At 43.2% G+C, this 13,377-nt stretch overlaps 1 protein-coding gene across 1 annotated transcript; it reads left to right on the forward strand.

The window, feature by feature from the left end:
• The first annotated feature begins 292 nt into the window (after nucleotides 1-292).
• On the forward strand, nucleotides 293-13,368 carry wdfy1 (WD repeat and FYVE domain containing 1). Its single transcript, XM_070969974.1, has 12 exons — nucleotides 293-531; nucleotides 2,204-2,271; nucleotides 2,390-2,463; nucleotides 2,678-2,732; nucleotides 5,010-5,160; nucleotides 5,251-5,363; nucleotides 7,365-7,491; nucleotides 8,176-8,281; nucleotides 8,547-8,648; nucleotides 8,739-8,869; nucleotides 8,990-9,098; nucleotides 9,967-13,368. Exons 1-12 carry the CDS (start codon nucleotides 395-397, stop codon nucleotides 10,024-10,026), a joined length of 1,233 nt encoding a protein of 410 aa, XP_070826075.1. The 5' UTR covers nucleotides 293-394; the 3' UTR covers nucleotides 10,027-13,368.
• The last annotated feature ends 9 nt before the right edge of the window (nucleotides 13,369-13,377 follow it).

Genomic DNA, 13,377 nt, shown 5'->3' on the forward strand with positions numbered 1-13,377 from the left:
GCATATACACTGTATTTCTATCATACCTCCAGCTGTTTATTTGGTATGTAATGTCTTACTATTAGCATTACTTATACCGGAACTATATATTTACACTAAAACCTATATATGCATACCTCTGTACAAGCTTATATTTTATGTATCCTAGTGTTTTCATTTCACACTGCTTTACTGTATGTATCCCAGTGTTTTCCTATCTAAAGTTAGAGGCTCTTTAATGCTCTGACCCAGCAGCCTGTCCCAGATCAGTTGTTTCCAGTCTGAATTTGTTGGGCGCGTGCTTGCAGCCGTTACGGTAATCCTGACAGGGTCTCCGGGTGTCAGCTGATCCTCCTTTACTGGCGAGTGAGGAGGAAAACCAGCTGAAGGAAAACACTGCTGGCTAGTTAAAACCATGGCTGCGGAGATTCATTCCAGGCCTCAAACCGCTCGACCTATTCTTTTGAACAAGATCGAGGGACATACAGACGCTGTCAACGCAGCCGTTTTAATACCTAAAGAGGATGGAGTGATCACGGTCAGCGAGGACAGGTGAGTTTCAAAGCAGGCTAACGGTAGCGCAACAGTAGTAGCTAGCGGGCTCGGTCTATTTGCTGGTCATTGCACACATAATTCCTGGCGCTAAGGTTTCAACGGTAACACGAAATACTTTTCTCTCTCTGAGAGTTTTTTCTTTTTTCTGTCTGCCTTTCTATTTTTTCTTTATTTTTTACGTTGCAGTATTCCATGTATAACTAAGGTTAGCACAGGAGTGTGAGGGGATAGAAATTCATCAAGTCGTTTCCATAAAGTATCCGCGAACGTATGACTGGAATAACATTAGAAGATTTGGTTTTTAGTCTGAAATGTTGGGTTTTACGACCCATAACAGCATCTCAGTGTGTTAGCCTGTAATGGCTGAAGTAATGTTAGCTAGCTAGCTGCTTTTCATCGTAAACATTACGTTACTTTCCCAAACTACCGACTGCTGTCTTTATGGTCTCCTCGTATGTGACTCAAAGATGCCTTTGTCTGGACCTTGTACTGTAATAAAAGTATTAATTTACTGGCAGCTGTTTGTGATGCTGAATACAATAACTAAAGGTAAATTGCCTCAGAAGATGTTTGTTAATCTTATTTACAAGTTGCTTTGTAATGTATGGCACCCACGTATGATTTAATACTTGTTGAAATGGCTGCGATCTTTGGCCCCCTGAACACCACATACCCTCTGTTGTGGCGTTCATGAGCGATTAACAACGTTAAGTTGTTAATTTTTCAACAACACGTGAAGGCAGCACCCCCACTGCAATTTATCAGACCTCTTCACCTGCTCTCACCGTGGCAGGACCCTCTCAGCGGTGGAGGTGTGAGCGTGGTCCTATCAGTCCATCACAGCCACTGAGTTGTGCTGGAAGTGGTATTAGAGCTGTTGTGCTTGGTTACAAGTGTGAAGAAGCAACATCCTCATTTAAACATAAAGGAACTTGGCTGCTGTGAAGAAATGTGACGCAGCTCCCATCAAACATCTAACACACTTGATATGCAAAAGGGAAGTTGTGGGGTGAGTTTGCTTGATGAAACAGGTCAGGGCAGTTGGTGGTGCTTTTGATGGCATTGATGCTTTGCAGACATTTTACTGGAGAAGAAGTAAAACCTTAAGCATGATTCCTGTTGGCGGAAGCTTATTTTGAATGAACTGAAAATGAAATGTGGTTTTTTAGCACATATGCAAAGTCATCCAGTTTCTTTCTTATGCATGTCGGAAAGTGTTACAGTCTATGAAAGAACAGCACTGACCGAAACACAACGAATCAAGGAAGAATCGAAGGTGTTTCAAAGCGTCTGCGCATGGCTGGAGTGTCATTCAGATGATGCTGAAAAACCTGCCAAGAATAGTTTTTCACCAGTAGAAATGATTTCAACAGACTGTTAATAAATCTGTCATCCCACTGCTTTCAGTGCTCTTTCTTGAACAGAATCAAGCATTGTGTGTAAAGAGAATTAGGGCTTGTTTCCCAGACCAGGATTAAGCCCAGTCCTCAATGAGGACTTTCCTCAGGGGATACTTCTATTGGGTATTTCCATTGAAAAGTATAATTTTTACATCAACTATATACAGTATTTGTCTCAATGCATACAAACAGTGAGATAAAGATGAGAAATGAACCATAAACTCTATGAAATAGTGCTTTTAATGTGATGTTTTGACCTTTTCCTTCAGAACCATCCGAGTGTGGCTGAAAAGAGACAGCGGTCAGTACTGGCCCAGCATCTACCACACAGTCTCCTGTAAGTAAGCCTTCAGTGGAAGGAGGGATCAGAAATGTGTGTGTATGCACATGCTTGTCTGTTGTTTGTCGTTGTTGTTTCCCTGCTCATGGCGGCTGTCTTCTTGCCGCTCCTTCAGCTCCATGCTCTTGCATGTCGTACCACCATGACAGCAGACGCATCTTCATCGGCCAGGACAACGGAGCTGTTGTGGTGAGTGCACATGACTCAGACATGCTGCTTCATGATCTCGCTCCCGGCTCTCTCTTTTGGTTAATCAAACAGTTCACTTTTTAAAAAAATCAATCTGCATGTCGTGTTTAAGAGGAGCATAGTTTCAATATTTAAACTCCTTCAAAAGGCTGTGGGAGCAGGAGAGTTATTTGATTAGAAACTTGTTTTGTGTGTGTGTTTGCTTGCCTTGTAGGAGTTTCTCATCTCGGAAGATTTCAACAAGATGAACCACGTCAAAACGTATCCAGGTGAGAACAAGTAGAGGAAACACACACACGGGCCAAATTATGATGTTTGCGTTTGACTGACAGACTCAGTCAGTCAAACGATTGCAAACTGCAACATCAAAATTGACCTTTTTCATTTGAAAAATCTGAAATATTTAATAAAAGCGTAAGCAAAGTAAAGCTCGGTCACGAATTTCTTGTCGTGGTATGTACTCGGTCAAGTAGCAAGTGTTTGCAAACATGAACCAAACTGAAGCTCTGTGCAAACAGTCTTTGTCATGTTTCATTGTGAAGTGAACATGTTTGGGTTTGAACTGTAGATGATACAAACTAAGACATCTTGCCGTCACCTCAGGCTCCAGGAAGTTGTGATGCATTCTTTCCACAATCGATACTGAAAGTAATTGTTAGTTGCAGCCCAACCTCTTGATTTTGTCTCTGGTCATATTGTCATAATTGGTAGGTTATGAAAACAGCACAGTTCCTGTGACTGTATCAGCAGCCATTGAGCCTCCTCGGTGGAAAATCTAGCTTCTGGGGAAAATGGCCGGCCTGTTGCTCTTGAGGGCAAAACACAGCGTCACCACTGGAATGCTCCGTCTGGTTTCTACCACTTGTAGCAAAAGCAAGCTGCAGAGCCGAGCACAAACATGACTCAGTCAGATCAAACGGGCGCTACGATGTGTCTGTGTGTTTCAGAGACAGGCAGGGCCGAACGTCACCATAGAGCAATGATGGAGAACAGCTCGGTTCTAAACTGATATGACAGCATGATTTTGGAAAATGCGTTCATCTCTGTAGTTTAGATTAATGACTTAGCAATAACAGCTCTGTTATGATGTACCAGGGCATCTTGCAGGCATGGGGGTCCTTACACAGAAAAAAACTTCTCTAAATCAGTTTCTGTAAATCTCCCACTTTATATTTATGTAATTATTCGATATTTATTTGGAGATTTTCATGTCAGTTTTGGTGTCAGGGTGATAGAAAAAGGTCATTCACTCACTTTTTCATGAGCTTCTACACTGCTGCCACTTTTTTCCTGAAAAGAAGTTAAATCTTGTCTGCTTCGCCTAAAAATTTAAGGGCTATAAATTCCCATCAGAAGCCTACAGCATAGACACGAAGTGGAGAACATAGATAACAAAGCCGCAGAGAAAAGGAACCTGTCAGCATGCTAAAAACTGCATTTTCAAGCACAGTGTACAGGAAGCAGCATGAGTACAGATCAGCATGTTGAACTGCAGGATCACTCCAAACTCTGAATTAGTATTTTGAGCTGTTATGGTGCTAGCTTGAATAGGCATGACACATCTGATCATTGATTAAAGTAGTACAGGCTTAAACAGAAAATACAGCCTAATGTCTTTATTGGCCTCAGCTCTGATACTTAATCTTTCTGCTTTGTGCACTTGAAGAAGAAAGAAATGACTCTTTTCTGAGCTTTAGTTATCAGCGATGAGCCACAATGACTTGATTTATCCAGTATGGCACTTCTGAGTGAAGCGTAATGCAGTCATAAAGCCTGACCAGATAGCATGTGATGTTAGCTGTTACACTGTGCACCAATGAGTTCAATTTCCCCTTTAAAGTCAGATAAAGATAAAGTAGATGAATATTTAACAGCTAAGGAGACAGAAACTTCCCCCAGGAGGCGATGGAGACCAAACCAGAGCTCAAATATTAGACTTTCACTCATGGGGTGTCCAGGGACACAGCTCTGAAACCTGCTAATGTATGTGCTGATGTGTAAATAAAACACCTCTCCCTGTATGTTCGTCACATGAGCTTCATCAGGTGACAATACGGCAATCAAGGCTTGTTGTGCTGCCCCCAAGTGGCCAGAAAAATCCGTTAATGCAGCTTTGAGTGTGATGGAATATCTCTTACTAATCTTGAAAGGAGAAGTTTTACATATTGCATAAATAAGCAGGAGCAGGGTTTTGGTATTGAATTTGATATTAACAGAGCTGCTCTGAACAGGACAGTGTTTCAAAAGCGGTTAAATCCCTGCAGTCTGTAGAGACGATGAATCCAGAAAGTTGATCACCTTTAGCGACGATCCACAGATGGGCCATTAAGACTAATGGGAGTACAAATGGTTTGAAGGGATTCGTCTGTCTCAGTCTGGATTACAGCGACACTAAGCAGATGGGATGCGCACATGGAAAGGGCAAATTAGTCTTAGATGCTACTCATCCAGGACTGCTCGGACATAAAGTCCAACGGAATCTTGTTTGTTGTTTATCAACCATGACATTTGATGTGTGTGTGTGTGTGTGTGTGTGTGTTTTGCAGCCCACCAGAACCGTGTGTCAGATATGGTGTTTTCTCTGGAGAGTGAGTGGGTGGTGAGTACCGGCCATGACAAGAGCGTGAGCTGGATGTGCACCCAGAGTGGCAGCATGCTGGGGAGACACTACTTCACCGCCTGGGCCTCCTGCCTACAGTATCCTTCCTTCACCCACCGTGTGTGCAGCATATAAGAGCATCTGTCGGTAGCATATGGAGTGTGTTACAGCCCTGACTCCTCGCACAGATACGATCACGAGACACAGCATGCCTTTGTTGGCGACTACTCAGGACAGATCACGCTGCTGAAACTGGAGAGGCAGACGTACTCCACCATCACCACGCTGAAGGGTCATGAAGGTAAAGACGCACACCTGCCTACACATGAGGAATCAGACACACACAGCTATTACTTTCTCCTGGCGGAGGTCAGTGACAAACAGCTTCTGGTGCTGAGACACAGATGTGGCGGCAGTGACCTGTAGACAAGCCAGATTCCTCCTCATGATGTCACTATGCAAGAAAATGAGAGACCAAGAAATGCATTTTGCATGCTAGCACTGAGCCACCACACACTGCCATAAAAGCTTTATGGGGTCTGACATTCACTTTGCTGGCGAGCAGGGCTCTGTTGGCAGGATGTGAGTCCACTTTTCCACAAGAATTCCCATCATTTGGTTTTGATAACAGCGATGATGGAAATTGCTATCTCACACTTCTCTGGAAATTCCCATATCTGCTTCTTGCAATTGAGATGTTGCAACTGCGCTGCTTCCACGTGCATCCAGCCGCTCAGATGGGAACATCGTCATCTTTGGAAACTCCCGTCAAAATACAGATGTTTCATCGAAGCATGAACTCAGATGGGATTTGTATTCAAGGGTTGTGTGTGCTTACAGCGGTGCCAGGAAAATAGATCTCACAACAAAGCTGAAGACACAAACGCTTCCCTGTGTTGTCCATGTGCTCGTGAGCTGGTTGAGAACTGGGTGAGGGATGACGCTCTCCACCACTCAAAAGTCCTATTTTTACTGCAGACGCATTTGCTGCAGGTTAGCCAGCTGAGACAGACATGCCTGTGCCTTTATACCATCACAGCTTTTTATTTCCCCCCTCTCTTTGACCAGCAGATGGAAACAAACCTTCAACAGAGGAGCCACATTGGCTCTCAACATTGTCAATAATGTGGCCATGAATGCAGATCCCAGAGTGTGAATTGCCTCTTTATACTATACTTTGTGTATAAGATGAGGTACCCAAGGAAGCTTGAAGAGCCAGTTAGATGGCAGGGCTCCATGGTAGCAAGTTGCTGTGTGTGGTGGCCCCGTGTCTCATGTAGCTACAGTTACTGCTGGCCTAGTCATCCCACCGCGGCCTGTCCGGGCTGTTAGTCATCATATGACTGATCAAACTTTAAAAGCTTTATTGTCTGTCCCAGAGTTCTTTTCCCTCTGAGTGCTGAAGGTTGCACTGGAAACATGGAAAACATTAAGTCGTTGCAAGCTGGCTTGTCTGGGAAATATGCGATTCAACAAAATTAGAAATACAGTGAAAGCATCTTAAGCATTTTAGCATTTTCACAGCTGTGTGCTAATGGTGTTTAGCATTTAGAGCAGAATGCAAGTCTGTCTGCAGCCGCCCTTCATCAGACCAGTGGCAGCAGCCTGGTCTGTTCATCTTCATTCCTAAACATGCAACTTGTGTTGAGATATGCTGCATCATCACTGAAATGGAACTGCAGTTCACATTTATTGCTGTTGTTCTTGCTTGAATTGGAATTTCTGACATGTCACTTCCCTTGTTCCGCTGATCATCATTTTATTGCGATCTTTATCTGAGAAGGAACTTCCAAGTATAGCTTTCAGATTCAGTTTGAAGAAGGAAGTGCACATTAAGATAGACGTACTCAACTCGTGCAAATACCTCAAAGTTGTATGGAAATAAATGTAGTTTGTTACTTTCTTGGGGGAGCCCTTTAACCTTTCTTACATGTTAGCATTGTCAGTGACAACAGCATAGCTGCTTCAGTTTAGCAAGTACGCTAATTAGCAAGAAGCTAACCCATGGGCTTGTTTCTAGCTAGCTTTACAGGCTAGCCTCTAGCAGCTCATACACAGTCATTCGTTTTAGAATGAGGATTTTCGTGTGTGTTTTTATAGATGTCTACTATGTTGATAACATAGTTTAAGCTTATATTGCAAATAAAAACATCAGATGAAATCAGTTTGGAGCACAACAATGGAGAAACAGAGCTGGAGTCTGAACTTCCTGTCGTTCTCCCAGCAGCCACCAGATGGAGCCAATGGTTCAGCCCATGGCACTGTCCCTCACTTTCCTCTCTTCATGCCTCTGTCCCTCCAGGTAGTATAGGAACCCTGTGGTGGGACCCCGTCCAGAGGCTGCTGTTCTCAGGAGCCTCTGACCACAGCGTCATCATGTGGGACATTGGGGGCCGCAAGGGACGAACGTTACTGCTGCAGGGACACCAGTAAGTCTGCCGGTGGTCTGCATATGCATGGATGCTGACTTTGCTTGAGCCTCCTCTGTGTCTGTCCCTGTTTTTATCTCCACTTCTCAATTTTCATACACATTTCACCTCCTCCTAGTCCCCCCTCCCCCTGTGACAGTCCTCAACAAAACCCATGTGCGCTGATGCATGTCAGAGCAGTCCTCTGTGGATCCTGCTGCACCCGAGCAGGATTTACAGAGGTTTGTGTCTCAGACCCCCATTAAATGAGAGCTGTAACACTGTGTTGACCCAGTCTTCATCTCTTTTCAAGCCTTTTTGGTGACAATTTTACTAGTGTATCAAAATGTATGTAACAGCACATGGTTGTCCACATATCAAGCAGACTTCATTGGTAGAATTCATTTGGAGTTGAGTTTCTGTGCACCAGCTAGCTGCTAACTTTATCTGCTGTTAGCATAAAGTGGGTTCAGAGGTTTTTAGCTACAAGTGGTTGCCAGTGGGTGTTCATGAGAGCTGATGAGACTGAACAGCACAGCGAAGGTGCAGCCTTAATAAAAAAATGAGATGAGGTGAATAATAGGCTGAATAACTTCCTGTCGAGCTGCAGAGTCTCTGGGAAAGTTTTGCTTAATGCAGGTCTAAATTAGGATTTCGTGTTGATCTCCCCTTTCATGCTTTCTCTGTATTCACTGTCTTCCTCAGTGAGCGTGTTCAGGCCTTGCGTTACCTCCAGCTGACCAGGCAGCTGCTGTCGTGCTCAGGTGACGGCGGCATTGCAGTGTGGAACATGGACGCACAGAGAGAAGAGGTTTGCATCACCGTTACACATAACTGCCACACAAATAAAGGGTGTCAGCTCAGACTTAAGTAAATTTGGGGATGCAGTTTCATACACTTTAAACCTTTATTTCAAATTTTTAGTGGGTTGTAACTGCTGAAGAGTTTTGTTTCTCCTTTCCAGTTCTGTTTTGAAAGCTTTTTGCATTGAAGCACTCGTCCGCTTGGAGCTAATTTAGTGGTCACAGTGTTTCTGCATGTTTAATAGAAGCCTCCATCTGCATGTGTCCCTGCAGGCGCCCCAGTGGTTAGACAGCGACTCCTGTCAGAAGTGTGAGCAGCCTTTCTTCTGGAACATCAAGCAGATGTGGGACACGAAGACCCTGGGGCTCAGACAGGTGGGAGAGTCTGTCCAGTGTCCTTAGAAGCTGCGAGTCCCTCAACCCGTCTGTCATGCTCATATATATGGCTGTTTTTCCTTTGTACAGCACCACTGCAGAAAGTGCGGCAAGGCTGTGTGTGGAAAATGCAGTTCTAAACGCTCCACGTTCCCCATCATGGGCTTCGAGTTCCCGGTGCGGGTGTGTGATGCCTGCTTCGATACCATCAAAGAAGAAGAGTGAGTCAAAGGCTAATCTAAATGTTATAGTAATTAGTCACATTAGAGCCTTATTTTCAGGGCACTGAGGGCAAACTCTTGATCAAATGCTGTCTTTGTGTGTGTATGTGCTTGGTGCAGTCGAACAGCATTGGCCACGTTCCATGAGGGGAAACACAACATCGCTCACATGGACATGGACCCGTCCAGAGGCCTGATGGTCACTTGTGGAAGCGACCGCATTGTTAAGGTCAACAACAGTTCTTTGATACCAGATAATTCATGCATGCATTCAGGCTGTGTCTAACACACACTGATCACAGCTAAACTAAATAAATCATTCAAAGCAGAAATACAGAAAAATCTTCCTTTGTTTCCTGCCCAAAAAATAAACCCTGCAGAAATGACATGTATAGAGGAACAGAGGATATGATATGACAACACATAGTTAGAAGCAAGTACATACAGGAAGTACTCATATAACTACCTTTCACGGCCTGCAGCGGGGAAATGACACAAGCCTTGGCTGTTGGGATGGTGGAGTTGGTCTGCTGGAATGGATTAAGCGATGGAAATTTCTTAACTGTTGGATGGATTGTCATGAAATTTGACCTTCTTGGTGCTCAGAGGATCAATGATTCGGGATGATTTTCTGATCACTTTTGTGATTCTTTATCTTTTCATCTCAAGCCATCTTCAAGGCAAAATTTCAGCTTTGTTTGGTTCTTTGTTTTTTGACCAAATACTTGCAAAACAAATTAGCTGGTCTTTAGGTTTAATGCAAATTAGCAAATGTTAGCTTGCTAACATGCTAAACTGAGATGGTGAGCAATGGCAGAAACATGGATAATGCTACCAAAATGGTTTGAGAACTTTCTTATGGACGTTGGTTCCTCCCTCTTATATTTAGAATTATTTGCATTGCGTAATTTGCTGTAAATTATCAGGAATATCAGTCTTAAATCTATCAGACAGATCACCTGCAAACATCTTTGCCATGGTAACACAAACAGCTGCGTCCACTTTCCGAGTCCCCTCAGTATTAATGCACAATCCTTCAATGCAGCTTTGCACCACACGCTTCTGTCATTAATATTATTGGCTGTTTGTCTCCACAGATCTGGGATATGACGCAGGTGGTTGGCTGTAGCTTAGCAACAGGCTTCTCTTCCCGCTGATTGGCCCAGCCCACTACATGCGCCGCCCACTCTCCCAATGTCATGGAAACCCCTCTGTACTCTACATCACGCCCGGGATCTTCAGCTCCAACCAGGCCTGCCCTTGGTGAATGTCTGCGTGTGTGTGTGTGTGTGTGTGTGTGTGTGTGTGTGTGTGTGTGTGTGTGTGTGTGTGTGTGTGTGTGTGTGTGTGTGTGTGTGTGTGTTGGTAGTGCAGCCCTCCACATTCCTTTTTGCTTGTCATAATAAATTTGACTTTAGTTTCACTAACCGTCAGTCCCACATGGAGGTGTGTGAGACTAAACTTTGACTTTCTGCTCTGATCTGAAACAGAACCCTAAGCACAATGGTGTGTGTGTACATGTGTGCATGTATCGTGATGGTTTCTCCTATGGGAGGAATGGTATTGATATTAGTGTTTACATTCTATTAATATTTCCACTGCTTCTTTTGACAAAGGTCATTTTTTTATTACCCTTGCACTGTAAAGTTAGGTTTCACTAAATCGCTGACCTGCCATTCCTGCACAAACACACACTAGCTTCCTTATTACTGTGGCCCAATAACTGCATATTACTCAGTCACTGTAAAATGTACAAAACCCCCTGATCACTTGTACATAGCCCTGCATCATGTGTATAATATAGTTGCTTGAATTGACTCTGGCTGATCGAAGTGATCAGCCTTTTCTGTCTTTTTTCCTCTCGTTTCAGTTTGTTTTTCTTTCACTAGTTGGCCTTAAATCACTCTCAGGAGGTTTTACATCAGTAGGTTGTCACTGCGCGGGGGCTCTTTATGTCCTTTGTAACCACCAGTGTTGTGTAATCACTCAAACGTGCTGAGAAAATCAATAGCACGGCCTCTTTGTTCATAGACGAAGGAAATCTCTTGATACATTCAAAGATACCGCTATAGACATTTGATGTTCTTGTCAGGTGTTGGCATGACATGGGAACATGTTGCCATCGCGGCCACCCTGAGGTGCACCAGTGGAATTCAACATTTCAATCCATCATTGGCTTGAATCTCCCCACTTAATTTAGGTAAAAACGAGTTTAGAAACACAGCATCAGCTCTTCCCAGATGTTTCTCACTTTGTGAAAGCAAACGTTTGATTGCATAGGTAGATTCTGATTCCTTGTGAGAATTATTTTCATCTAGAATTTCAAAAATAGAAATATTTCTCGTTCTTTCTGATGCAAAATTGGATTTCCCTCCCACCAGAGAGGCACTTAGGTACTGGACAGGTACTCTAAAGTAAATGTAGCACTAAATGGCGGCGTGTTGAATCATCCTCAGCTGAGTCACAGGTCAGGTCAAGGCTGCCTGTGTTCCTTCAAAAGCCTTACACAGAGAAGGACACACTCACAGAGCCTTTTTAGAGGTTTGTCAGCGCTTACGACTGTTCACTCATGGTCATTCACTCTCATTACACAGCGCTGGATGTTTTCGCTCTCTTTCATCCTGTTTTTTAAAGAGTCCGCTCTGAGCTCTCCTGCTTCCCCCACACATCTGTGCGTCTCATCACGCTCTCACCACTGCACTGAATTGCACAACTCGTGGTCTTTGAATGAAACTAAACACTTTTGTCAGTTCAGATTTTGGAGGGGTAAAAGCTGGATCCGATGTAGCGTCCCTGTAAATAGCAGCTAGTATCTTCTACTGTTAGACTAACGCTTGCCTTACTGTAAGTGGAAAAATGAGCATTATAACGTTGGAATCTCAAAATGTAGTCACATTCCAGTTTGTTGATCATGTAGTGTGTATTTATATTTGTAGTAAAGTATTTATCTGTTATCATTGTAAGTGGTGTTTTACTTTTCTTTGTGCCCATCTTTATTTCCTCGTAATGACAAACTAGAACAAGTTAAGCTCTCTGTAAAGAAGCATGTGCAAACTGAGTGGACTGCAGTATCAGACCATGCAGTGGTCTACACCCTGACAGGGACAGAGGTCCATTGGTTAATCAGGCAACAGCAGTGGTTGTCATGTAACTGCTATTGTTTCCCATCATCAACACCTTACTCCATCATATTTAGACACAATCATACTTAGGGTTAGACTGAAGGTTGATACTGATCCAGTTTATCAGTTGCCAGTATTTTGAAAGAATTTGGGCATTTCCTTCCTTTTGTCCCTCCAAATGGATTTTGGTCAAAATTATTTTTCTATCTGTGCACACATCTGGATTCTGGCTGCTCCGGGACAAATCCTGCCTTAAATTGTTCAGCGAAAACAGCAGAAATCATTTACAACATATATTAAAGCTGCATTCATTGATTTGTCCCCTTCCACTTGGTTCCAAACAACATTAAAACACAACACTAATAGATCGTTTTCTAAAGTTCAAATGGTGTGACGTGGAATCAAGCAGTTGCCCATCAATCTATTAATAAAAACAACACCTTTCACATTAGATACAGTGACTTTAGCCAGTGTTGATATAGAACATTCACATATTACCACATTGTAAAGGTGTTGGACATGTTAGCAAACAGCTGCCAGTTTACACATCCAGCAGTCAGGCAGCAACACGAGCTCCTTCAGTGAGACTCTGGGACAGCTTCACTCTCAGTTGTGTGAAAACTCTCTGTGAGTTCGTCACTTTATGTGAATATAGCTGAGCTGAAGCAGACCACATCAACTGGCTGATGAACAGTCTTCAGTCAACACTTCACGCTGATCCATCAGTCCAACCCTAAGTATCATAAAAGCTCATGTCACGCAGCATCATCTTGGGTCTACAGGGTTATTGACGATGCTACCGTACAATCAGGAGTCAAAGCTCTCTTTATTCAGTTAACTGGGCGCTGACGCTCCTTCCAGTCTTTGCGTATGTCTGTAACAGATTTCATTGGGTGATAAAAGGCTCTCTGTCTGCCGAGGCTCAGCTCTGCAGCAGATGGACAAGCTGTTTAAGGTATGATGCAGGATGAGTGCAGCTAATGACATAGATGTTCAGATTAGGACTAGATTTCCTCATGTTGTAAATAGATTTCCTTTTCTTTCAGCAGTTCTAGGAGTTATGTTCTTGTTGTCGTCCTTGTTGATCAAACACTAGACTGGGTGGCCTACATGCTGATAAGAGGCCACATCATCACTTTGAAGATGACTCATTTTCCACAACACCATGGCCCATAATTTCAAACTCTGTAAGCTGATTTCTGTTTGACCTTTTCTCTACAGATGCTTGTCAAAGACACTCGCTGTTCCAGAATGATGTTAATGTATATCTCAAAATAATTGTATTTTTAAATACTTTTGTTGACAATACAGGACTGGCTGTAGTCTCATTGAGAGACTAAAGAATTTATGCTTAATAAAGATATTCTGACATGTTTATTTGACTCC

The sequence above is a fragment of the Chaetodon trifascialis genome, chromosome 9 (assembly GCF_039877785.1).
Source record: "Chaetodon trifascialis isolate fChaTrf1 chromosome 9, fChaTrf1.hap1, whole genome shotgun sequence".
NCBI lineage: Eukaryota > Metazoa > Chordata > Actinopteri > Chaetodontiformes > Chaetodontidae > Chaetodon > Chaetodon trifascialis.